This window comes from Eublepharis macularius, chromosome 4, assembly GCF_028583425.1.
Source record: "Eublepharis macularius isolate TG4126 chromosome 4, MPM_Emac_v1.0, whole genome shotgun sequence".
NCBI lineage: Eukaryota > Metazoa > Chordata > Lepidosauria > Squamata > Eublepharidae > Eublepharis > Eublepharis macularius.
The window spans coordinates 170,165,499-170,177,326 of NC_072793.1; the positions used below are offsets into that span (position 1 = coordinate 170,165,499).

The following is an 11,828-nucleotide window of genomic DNA, read 5'->3' on the forward strand; positions in this document are numbered from 1 at the left end:
AATTACAAGTGAACTTCATATTAGAGAGATGAGTCCCTCTGGAGAAAATAGCCCATTTGGAGTGATGGCTCCCTGGCATTATGCCCTGCTGATGTCCCTCCCCTCTTCCAAACCCCACCCTCCCAAGGCTGCTCTCCCAAATCTCCAGAAATTTCCCAACCCATACTTGACAATTCTAGCTCTGCCTCCCAACAGGAATTGCAGCAATATTGGATGAAGCAACAGCAACAGAGATCATCCTTTCCCAGCCAATTAGCTGTATAAGAAATGCCATTCCCTTTTTCTTCCCTGTGGGGACCGAAAGTGGCTTACATGGTTCTTTCCTCCACTTTATCCTCAAACAAACCTGTGAAGTAGGTTCGGCTGGCAATGTGTTCGTGACCCAAGGTGAACCAACAATTTCAGTGGCAATCTAGGGATTTTTACCTGGACCTGCGACATCCTATTCAGGCACTCTATGCACTAAACAATACCTCACGGATTGTCTTAACCCCCCTTTGTTTTGTAAAGAAGGAGATATTTTCCACACTCCCTTTCTTTGCTTCCTTTTTCCTCTACGGGGAAAGAAACTGGCGTACATTGTTCTCTTCCCCTTCTTTTCATCCATGCATCAACCCTGTGAGGTAGTTCTGGCTGACAGTATGTGACTAGACCAAAGCCAGCTAGTAACTTTCTGTGGCAAAATATGGACTCAAACCTAGATCTTGAATTCCAGTCCAACATTCTAGCCGCTACCCCACACAAGCTCTGACAATTCAGAGAATGGGTGAAACCTCTTGTGTTTCTTCCCAGAGGGGATATTTTCCACCCTCCCTGTCTGCATTGGTGGTACTTCCCTGGATTCTTCTGCTTCTATTGAAAATACCAGAAGGTTGTTGTAGAGCTAATCTGCGCCTGAATGGTCTGATTCCCTTTGGTTTGGCACTGCAAGTCCCACCATCATCCTGAAGCCAATTTTGAGATGCCTGTCTTTATTTTTTGATGAATTCTGCCCTCCACCATCAACCGTAGCTTCCAAGCAAAAATCAGGGCTGGGGTACAGGCTTTCCGGGATTGCATGGTGCAGGGTGTTCCAATTCTTTTCATGTTCAGAAAAGCTTCTGGGGGCAGCTCATTTTCCTCTGTATCCCCCACCCCACACTATTTCCTCTTTTATTCCTCCAGGCACCCCCCATAACTTCACCTTTTCTTGCTTCCTTCTCTTCTCTCCACCCACTAGCATACCTTTTAAGTGCCCCCCAATGTTCAGTTATATTGATTATCTATTTGCTTCATTTATACTCCACCTTTCTCCCAATTAGGGATCGAAAGCAGCTCACACAATTCTCCTCCATTTTATCCTCACAAGAACCCTGTGAGGTATGTTTGGCTGAGTGAGTGTGAACCAGCAAGCTTCCCTGGCATAGTGGAGATCTGAACTAGGATTTTCCGGTGTGGCTGCTATTGAATAGTAGCAAGCAGCCACGCTGTGGGCCCCTCAAAGGCCAAACCAGCCATGGAATGGGCTGTGCCCCATCACTGTGATTCTGTTTGACAGAAACCAAGACATGAAGGCTGGTAATACTGTGTGGTTGTCTAGCAACAGCAACTGAAGACATTGGTTCATTATAGTCACAGGTGCTACTACTATTTTTGAGGTGTTTTAACTTGCTCACCATGTATTTCTTCTTTGTATTTCAGCTAGCTCTGCAAACGTGGATTTCTTTCAGGTTTGTAGACAGACCTGTCTTGTCTGTCCTCCTCTCCAGTCTCTGGATTTAATTTTTTCTATATTTTTTCCTTTCATGTAAATAAAAACTATCAATAAAATTCAAAGTTTTTTTAAAAAAGCATTTCTTTTCCCATTCTGTCTTCATTTACATCCTAAATCAATACAAAAGAGCACATTAACGTTAAGATCAACATCTTGCATCAGAACAACGCCCCCCCTTGTTAATTGCAGAGGGTGATTGTTGCTAATTGGAGAGGGTCTCTTTTGCCTGGGGCTGACTGCTGGACCCACCCTCTGCTGGGTGAGCCTTAAATTGCATTAGGCTCCTCCTCACCAGAGGCACACCGCAGCTGTTATGACTTCTGTTTTCGACAGGACTTTGCAACTTTGAACATTTTTGCACGTTAGTAGTTGTATATTTTTGCAATTTATAAAGAATTTACAAAATACTGTGATGTAAGTATGTTTGCTACATGGTTTTCATTTACACGTTAATGAGTTTGTGTAGTTTGTCATGCTGTACTTTTTGTTCTAGTCTCTCTCATGATTCTCTCTCTACGAGGTTAGATACTGCTGAAGTTTTTCCAGGTCCCTGGCTCTCACTGTAGAAAACAGCCTTCACTACTGACTGTACCTGCTGACTTGTATTTTGTTCCTTTTTATTCCGATTGACTCTTTTCTCTCTTTCCCAGTTGCAGATAAAAGAGAGATGGCAAGTGAGAAGGAACCAGGAAGGGTGATGGTGGAAAAAGAGGAAGATCTGCATGTGGAAGCGAAATCTGGAGATCAACTGGTACCAAAGAGACAATGCAGATGGAAAAAGGGAGCGAAGCAGAAGCAGAGGAAGGAATTGGTTGCCTGTCAGAGCAGAAATATGCAAGAGTCCCCAGCCCAAGATAAAATGCAGATGAGAAAGAGAAGACAGAAGGGTTCCATGACTGAAAAGAGATTCAGCTGCAAATACAGTCTGAAAAAATACCACATTACAACATACCGGAAAAGATATAAATGTTTGGAGCATGGAAAGAGCTTCCACTGGAGTAGTGAACTTACTGCACATCGAAAGGCTCACAGAAGGGAGAAGCCATATAAATGCTGGAAGTGTGGAAATTGCTTTTCTCAGAATGGCCACCTAATGGCGCATCCAAGGATTCACACAGAGGAGAAGCCGTCTAAATGCTTGGAGTGTGGAAAGAACTTTTCTCAGAATAGTACATTAACTGCACATCAAAGGATTCACACAAGGGGAAAGCCCTATAAATGTTTGGAGTGTGGAAAGAGATTTTCTCAGAGTAGCAACCTAACTAGGCATCAAAGGGTTCACACTGTGGAAAAGCCATATAAATGCTTGGAATGTGGAAAAAACTTTTCTCAGAATGGCCACCTAATGGCGCATCAAAGGATTCACACAGGCGAGAAGCCATATAAATGCTTGGAGTGTGGAAAAAACTTTTCACAGAATGGTACGCTAACTGCACATCAAAGGAGTCACATGGGAAAAACCCTATAAATGCTTGGAGTGTGGAAATAGCTTTTCTAACAGTAGCAACCTAACGAAACATCAAAGGATTCACACTGCAGAAAAGCCATATAACTGCTTGAAATGTGGAAAGAGCTTTTCTCAGAATGGCCGCCTAATGGTGCATCGAAGGATTCACACAGGCGAGAAGCCATATAAATGCTTGGAGTGTGGAAAAAACTTTTCACAGAATGGTACGCTAACTGCACATCAAAGGATTCACACAAGGGAAAGGCCCTATAAATGCTTGGAGTGTGGAAAGAGCTTTTCTCACAATGGAAACTTAATTGCACATCAAAGTATTCACACTGCAGAAAAGCCATATAAATGCTTGGAATATGGAAAGAGCTTTTCTCAGCATGGCTACCTAACTACGCATGAAAAGATTCACACAGGAGAGAAGTCATATAAATCATAGATTCATAGGGTTGGAAGGGACCTCTGGGGTCATCTAGTTCAACCCCCTGCAGAATTCAGGAAATTCAAAACTACCCCCTCCCCGACTGCCCCAGTGACCTCTGCTCCATGCCCAAAAGATGGTGAAATCTCCAGGATCCCTTGCCAAACTGGCCTGTAAAAAATTACCTCCTGACCCCAAGGTAGCAATTGACATTACCATGGGCATTTAAGAAGGGCCACGAGAACCAAGTACTGATGCAACCCCTTCTGCCCTCCCCCTCATGATCTGCCCAGGTTCACAGAATCAGCATTGCTGTCAGAGGGCCATCTAGCCTCTTCTTTAAAACCTCCAAAGAAGGAGAACCCACCACCTCCTGAGGAAGCCTGTTCCACTGAGGGACCACTCTAACTGTCAGGAAGTTCTTCCTCATTGTCGTGAGAATTCTGGAGTTTGGATCGAGGCTAGGCCCAAAACTGTAGCATGGAACCAGTCCTGGCTTGATAGCACCTTCCTACGGCTCTCTCGGCATTTAAGTTTCATTGTATGTAAGTTTCGTTTCTTGAGAGCTGGCTGAAGGTCTTCTCCCCCTCAGATGGAGTCATAAAATAGGGACTAATTGGCTAAAGGCCTTTTGGCCTCTACATGTAAATTATAGCAAGACAAGAGTAAGGGGTACCTTATTTCCGGCTGGAACAATTTGACCCTGCCAGTGATGGGCGAAGTGTAAACATTCCTTTGTCATCTACAGCTTTAGCCTATATGTATATCAAGAAAACTGTCTGTCATGACAGAAGGGAATGTTCTAATTATGTTTTTGTAACATCCTTATATCAGAAATACCTTTAAAGAACAAAGCCTACGTAATTGATGAAGTGTCAAACTACGTAAGAGTCTTGGAGAATCGGTCTATAAAAGTGCTAGGCAGAAAGCACTCTGCACTGCCTCTTGGGAACTCACAGAAACCTGTCTGGTCCTGGGGTTTTCAACGGGTGGTCCAAGAGCGCTCTTGTGGGGGGAGGGATTATTTTATAGTACTACTATTGTTGCATGCTTGTGTGTCTGTATTGTTATCTGTCTTGCTAACCAGGGCTTTTTTTCAGGGGGAACGCGGGGGAACGGCGTTCTGGAACCTCTTGAAAATGGTCACATGGCTGGTGGCCCCGCCCCCTGATCTCCAGACAGAGGGGAGTTTAGATTGCCCTTCGCGCTGCTGAGCAGCGCGGAGGGCAATCTAAACTCCCCTCTGTCTGGAGGTCAGGGGGTGGGGCCACCAGCCATGTGACCATTTTCTCTGAGGGCAACCCACTGAGTTCCACCACCTCTTTTCCCAGAAAAAAAGCCCTGTTGCTAACTATTGGAAATATTCAAGGGCAAGCGGGCCCGGCTTTGGAGCCTTGTCCTGCCACTATTGTATCTCTTTCAGTCTGGTTAAGATCTTTTCCGTACAAAGGTGCCTCTCTGTGTGTCAGCAGCTCAGATCAGCACTAGGGAGAGCCAGTTTAGCTTATATCCCTCCAAGCCTTGGTAAGGGGCTCCCCAGAATAATGAACCGAAGTGGCGAGGGGAATCCAGAACAAGGGGGTCCCCTAAAAATTCCCGCCACAGCTGGTGCCGTGACTCGGATTTTGGGGTTCACGTGCCTTTTCCACCCCTTTTTGTCGTTTGAACTTTGAAGACTGTAAGTTGACTTTTTAACCTTTTCTTGCTTTATTGTTTTTCCTGAATTGAATGCCAGCCATTGAGAGAGGCGGTAGGCCGAGAGAGAGAGAGAGAGAGGGAGGGAGGGAGGGAGGGAGGGAGAGAGAGGGGAGAGGGAGAGAGAGAGGGGAGAGGGGGAGAGAGAGAGAGTGTGTGTGTGTGTCTGTGTGTGTGTGTCTGTGTGTGTGTGTACCGCAGTTAGTAGTTTCTGGGGGGCGGCCTGCAGTGCAGGTTCGCTGGTCTCCTTACGAAGAGGGTCTGTAGTCAGTCACTTATTTAATGTTTTCAGGCTGGGGAAAAGGAGCAGTTGCACTGCTTAAAGGCAGCCTGCCCCAACTTTAAGGAAATCGGACTCATCTCACTAAAGAGTAAGGAGTTAATTGCCACCTTTGTGGGACTGAGAAGGACTTGGGGGTCTGCCAGAAAATATCTCACTATCATGCCACCTGAGCGCAGGAGAAAACTGCTTGGCTCCTCCACTAGGGGAGGCGGGAGGGTGTCTATGCCCGTTGTGTTTCCTTTTTCCAATCTTTACACTGATTTATGCATTTTTCTCTTGGGAACTTGTGATATTGTACTGTATTATATTGTACTAGCAACAAAGCCCGTTGTGGGGGAAAATACAACGGGCTCTAGAAAGGGGAGGGCAGGCAGGCAGGCATTTGCTCCTCCCCCATCACTGATTCTAGCTGGTGAAGGAGCGGGGTGGGCATTGTCATTGCTCCACACCTAATCTGCTTGATCTTGGCCATGTGAAGGGGTGGTGGGCTTTGCTACCTGCTCCATGCGTGATACATGCTGGGTAAAGAGGGAGGGCATTGCCTCCTGTTCTGTGCCTGACTACGGCTGGGGGAAGGGGGGCAAGCATTGCCACCTGCTCCGAGCCTGATCCCAGCTAGGTGAAGTGGGGTGGGCATTGCCACCTGCTCCCCACTGGGGGAAGGGAGGAACAGGCATTGCTTCCTGCTCTGCGCCTGATCCTGACAGGTAAACGTGGGCGGCGGGCTTTACTACCTGCTCTGCTTCTGATCCCAGCTGGGTGAAGAGGGTGCGGGCATTGCCACCTGCTCAACTCCTAATTCCAGCTGGGTTAAGGTGGGGGTGGGCATTGCCACCTACTCCGCTCCTAATACCTGATGGGTTAAGGCTTCGGGTGGGCAAAACCACCTGCTCTGTTTCTGATCCCAGCTGGGTAAAGGGGGGGTGGGCATTGCCAAGTGCTCCATTGCTAATAGCAGCTGGGTTAAGGTCAGGAGTGTCATTGCCACCTGCTCTGTTCCTAATAATCGTGAAAAAAACTGGCTTTTCCCGATGTAACACTTCCAGAAATATAGGTCCTAAGACCAATGGGACCACCTCCCACTGTATGTTCCTCAACGGCAACTTTGCTCATCTGAACAGAGTCTTCCACAGGTGCCCGCTTGCACATGGGCGAAATCAACAGCAGCCTGTACATGGGCTTACATACTATTTGTTGCTTTAAATATGTGCTATGTCAGCCCTAGAATTGCTTATGTTCTGTTTCAGTATTTTTTCAACTCTGTATTGGATTCTTGCTAATGTTCTGTCTTTGTAAAATTAAGTTTATTTACCCGATGGCATTGTTTATAAAATTGTCCTTAATACTGACTGTACTAATTTCATGCTGTGTAATCCGCCTTGAGTCTTAGTCAGAAAGGTGGACTATAAATGACATAAATAAAAAAATATTTTTAAAAATACTTCAGGGTATGAAGAAGGAACTCTTCCTGGCTCTGAATCTTGTGTTTCGTCAGTCAGAGTGTAAAGGAAACTCTCACCTTGCTCGGCTGGGAAGGAAACGTTCTCTTGAAATCTGCCAGGCAAACTCTCCAGGGCTTCTTCTGAGGCAGGGTCTTTCCTTGCCCTCAAAGTCCCATCATCTGTCTGAGGGAGAGAGAAAGAGGGCATCTTTGGCCTACTGAGGGAGGAAATTCTTCTAGGATTCCTTTAGCAAGACTGGACACACAGAGAACACGGTTCCTCTCAGGGTACCTGGTTGGATCAAAGTGGAGAATGTCATGCCGCAGGAGGAAAACTCAGACCAGGAGACATCTGTCGTTCATGTATTAAATAGGATCCCAATTCTCAGGCCCTGAAGGGTCTTTCTGCACATTCTAGGAAGAACCTGTTAGTAGCTTTGCTTCCTTGGCATCCAGGAGAAACACTTCCTCTTTGTCCAGGCAAAAGATGTGGTCATCTCTGGGAATCGGAGATTCTTATGGAGTTGGGGAAAAATCAAGAGAAACACATCATGTAAAACATTTTTAAAATATAAACTTCAGATAACACCGTTCTATGGATCATTTAGAATATTACTGTATGTGCTTGTGGGTGGGGGGGGGTACATGTGAACTTGCATTATAGGATATGCAAATATCTACGCAAACCACCTGTTCTTCCTGATGCCAGGCAGAGAAGGGTCTTTCCCAAATCTCATACCTGAGATCTGTTAAAGGCAGATGCGAGGGTTGAACGTGAGGCTTCCTGCATGTAAAACAGGCTCTAACCACTGGGCTATGGCCACTTTATTACCACTGTGGCTGTTGTTTTTGCCGATGCTGTCCTCTCTAGTTTATCCCCAGCACAAGGCCACCCACTTTGAGAAGTTATACCCACAAGAAGTGCCACTGCAGTACAGGATACCTTTCATACCGATTGTGTTCTTGATCAGGCAAAACCGGACAAGCAGAGCTCTGATGGAAAAATTCAGAATCATGTCCTGAAATAGCCCCTTCAGCATCCTGCTTCCCCCCAACCTGCCCCTGACAGGAGCTCATTTGCACACCTGCCCGACTCCTCAGAGCTCTGGAGGAAGAGCATTTCCCTCAGATGCGGCTGAGATACGAGGTCTGGATTCAGGGTCCCGTCAGTGAGCAAAACAAGGTCCTCAGCCACCAAACTAGGGCTTGTCCTCCTTCCCTGGTGGAATCCTCAATGCAATTTCTACTTTTCTCCCATCAGTCGCAGTTGCACAAGCAAAGGATTGTGGGAGAGCCGCTCCATGTCAGAATAGAAAGGCTGCAGAATAAGAGAACAGCTGCAGGGATCTGATAGATTTATCCCCTCTGATCAGAATCTTCTCCAATGATGGATTTCCTCTTATAGCATGTATTGAAATGGGTAGCTCTGTTAGCCTGTCTGTAACAGTAGAAAAGAGCAAGAGTCCAGTAGCACCTAGAAGACTAACAAAATTTGTGGTAGGGTATGAGCTTTCATGAGTCAGTCACTTCTTCAGATATCAGAAGATACCAGATACCTGAAAAGTGAGCTGAGACTCACAAAAGCTCATACCCTACCAGAAATGTTGTTAGTCTTATAGGTGCTACTGGACTCTTGCTCTTTTCTACAGCCTGTATTGAATGCATTTCTTGCTGGTTACTGAACAATCTGGGGATGGGGGAGTTGCATTCTTTCCCCAGGTGGACAAAATCACAAAGGAAGATGCTCCCTGCTTCCTTCTCTTCCTTATTCATGATAAAAGGAGGGGAAATCCTTACACTCAGAGGCTGTAGTCTTGAAATTTTCTTTCATAATTTCCCAGTAGAGAGCTCTTCAAGCTGCTTCTAGGACAGCAAATTTCTCCTGTGTCCTCCAAGGACATTGGTGGCCAAAAAAGACATCTCCTATATCTTTCTATTCCTAAGCATTTAGGGAAGAAGACACAAACCCTACAGGCTAGTAATTTGATGAAAAGAGAACAAACCAACGAAAAGCAACAAAATTAAATGTGTTTATTTCCAGACTCCCCAGATAACTCTCCCGCCAGCCCCCTTCCTTCTTCCCCTTTTTTCCAGCATATTTTCCCTCTCATCCCTCCACCCACTCCTGCCCAAGAGCTCTTTAGGAAATCCTAAACTCACCTGCAGTCAAACAAAAGCCAGACTCTCCCTCCAAACAGGGGAAAGGAAAGATCCGCTTAAATCCCTCCGTTACAAGGGGAGGGAAGTCAGGGCTTCGACCCGGGGCTTCTGCGGTTTCCTCGCTCTTGAAGGGAAGCATTCAAAACACTTAAGGCGTCCCTGCTGGAAAGCGTCAGTACCGCACAGAGCAGAAGCAGTGGAGCCTGAAGATCTGGAGCAGTTTCTGCCCCCTCGCCTTCTGTTTCTCTTCAGGGTCTCTCCAGCTGGCCTCTCGTGCCGTCAGGTGAAGCTGCACAGAACAGCCAAGAAAGCTTCCCTTCCAAGGGCCAATATTCAGTTTGAAGACTGGTTGTTACAAAGAACTACAATTCCCAGAAGGCTCAGCAAGCATCAGGGAGGCTAAGCCTGCTCCTTGCCGGCGTCGAAGGGGCATTTTCCTCGAGAGCGAAGGGAATTGGGGCGCCATGGAGTTCAGCGGGGACTCTCCTCTGCCCCCTTTTCCTTGGCCGGAGGGAGACTTTGGGTTTGGCGCGTCTGCGGGAGAGGTGAGTTTCGGACTGCGTGAACAGATCTGGGGCGAGCAGAGAAAAGACGCGCGGATGGAAGGGCTGGAGGGAGGGAGCGCGGAGAAGGGCGGCTTCCCGGGCGCGCTCCCTGCAAGCAGCCCGGGTGGATCTTCTGGGCAGCTGGACGGAGCGCTGCTCTGGCCCGGAGGGTCCCCGGTGCTCACAGGCCCCGGAGCTCGCTGCACTCGCCGGGTGGGGTTTTCAAGGCGCTCTTTGGCCCTCCGGGCTCCTCGGGCCAAGAAGCCTTTGGCTGTATTGGAGCCTACAGCGGTAAGTATTTTCAGTGCATACCGTTATTTTCCCTGGAGTGTGATATTAATGGGCATCACCCTTTAGAAGCCCTCTTGAGTTAGCCTCTGGGGAGAAAACTGCCCTTGCAATATAGAGGAGGGATGTTCTGGGGCGAGTGTGGGTCTAGATGTTGCGATTCCCTTCATTTTTGACACTGCACCTCCCAAAATCGGCTTGAAGCTGGTGGCCCATTTTGAGGCTCCTGACTTTCAGTTTATTTTTATAGATCAGAATAATGCCCTCTAACTTAATGATATTTCTGCAATAGGTTTGTCCTTACCTTAAACCAAGGCGAATGCGTTCCTCAGTTTCGATGGTGTTCACTTGACTCTTGCAGCCTCAGTTAAGAGTCCAGGGGGTGCCTCATCGCTGGTAGAGAAGCAGGTTAATAAGTCTGGAAAAATGCGCTCTTTCAACTCAGTCTACACAGAATATGGCCCCCTACCTTGACGTGGTCAATGTGTCCATCTGCATCAACGCCACAGTAACATAAAGCCTAGACTACTTAATGCGGTCTACATAGGACTTCCCTCACAGTCAACGTAGAGGCTCCAGTTGGTACTGAATGTTACATCTCAGAGGTTCATAGATCCAGAGGAGTTAGCCGTGTTAGTCTGTAGTAGCAAAATCGAAAAGAGTCCAGTAGCACCTTTAAGACTAACCAACTTTACTGTAGCATAAGCTTTCGAGAATCACAGTTCTCTTCGTCAGATGCGTGAAGGGTAAGAAGAAACTGGTCAGATATATGAGGGGAGGGAGGAGTAGATGCAATCAGTAGCTTCTGATAATGGGATCCGTTGGCTTCTGATAATGAAATCAGTTACTTCTGATAATGAGACAACCATTCATAGTCTCTATTCAATCCAATTCTGACTAGGTCAAATTTACATATGAATTCCAATTTAGCAGCTTCCCATTGGATTTTGTTTTTGAAAGGGTTCTGTTGAACTAAGATGATCTTTAAGTCCTTGATGGAGTGTCCTGGTAGATCAAAGTATTCTCCCACTGGTTTCTGGATGTTGCCATTTTTAATGTCAGATTTGCGTCCATTTATTCTTTTGCGTAGAGGTTGGCTGGTTTGTCCAATGTACAGAGCAGATGGACATTGTTGGCACATGAGGGCATATATCACATTGGAGGATGACCAGCTGTAAGAGCCAGAGATAGTGTAGTTGATGCCATTGGGTCCCGTAATTGTATTTCCTGGGTAGACATAAGGGCAGAGCTGGCATCTGGGTCTGTTGCAGGGGCTGGTACCTGTGCTGGTGACTCTGCTGGCCGATTCATTGGCTGGCCCTTTCCTGGCTGGCTGGGCCAGAGTGGGAGCTCTCTAGTTCTACATATAAGCATCCATAAAAGTTTTCCAAGTATCTACAAATAAGTCCAGGAAAATGCCGGTTTTTTGCCCTCCTCCGGGCATTGAGCAGGGGTCAGTGTGGGGTGTAGGGGGAGTAGCTGTGAATTTCCTGCATTGTACAGGGATTGGACTAGATATCCCTTTGCGGTCCCTTCCAGCTCTATGTTTTTATTTCAGTTGAGAAAATGAAAAAAAACTCATCATCTAAAGTAAACATCCCCCTATCTGTCCAAACTTAGAAAACATTTCCTCCGAATTTTTTAATCTGGATTGGCCGATGTTAATTTAATATGTAAAAATGGGTCAAATTGATATAGTGACTTTGTGCTACAGTTCCCTAACTGCAGAAATTGCTGGAGGAACAGGCTCCATTTAAGCATGAATAGTCATAAATGCCCTCCATTT

General features: G+C 46.5%; 1 protein-coding gene across 1 annotated transcript; it reads left to right on the forward strand.

Annotated features, from left to right (window-relative positions):
* Nucleotides 1–2,645: 2,645 nt before the first annotated feature.
* On the forward strand, nucleotides 2,646–3,648 carry LOC129327818 (zinc finger protein 239-like). The gene is made up of 3 exons (XM_054976572.1): nucleotides 2,646–2,881; nucleotides 2,924–3,123; nucleotides 3,197–3,648. Exons 1-3 carry the CDS (start codon nucleotides 2,646–2,648, stop codon nucleotides 3,646–3,648), a joined length of 888 nt encoding a protein of 295 aa, XP_054832547.1.
* The last annotated feature ends 8,180 nt before the right edge of the window (nucleotides 3,649–11,828 follow it).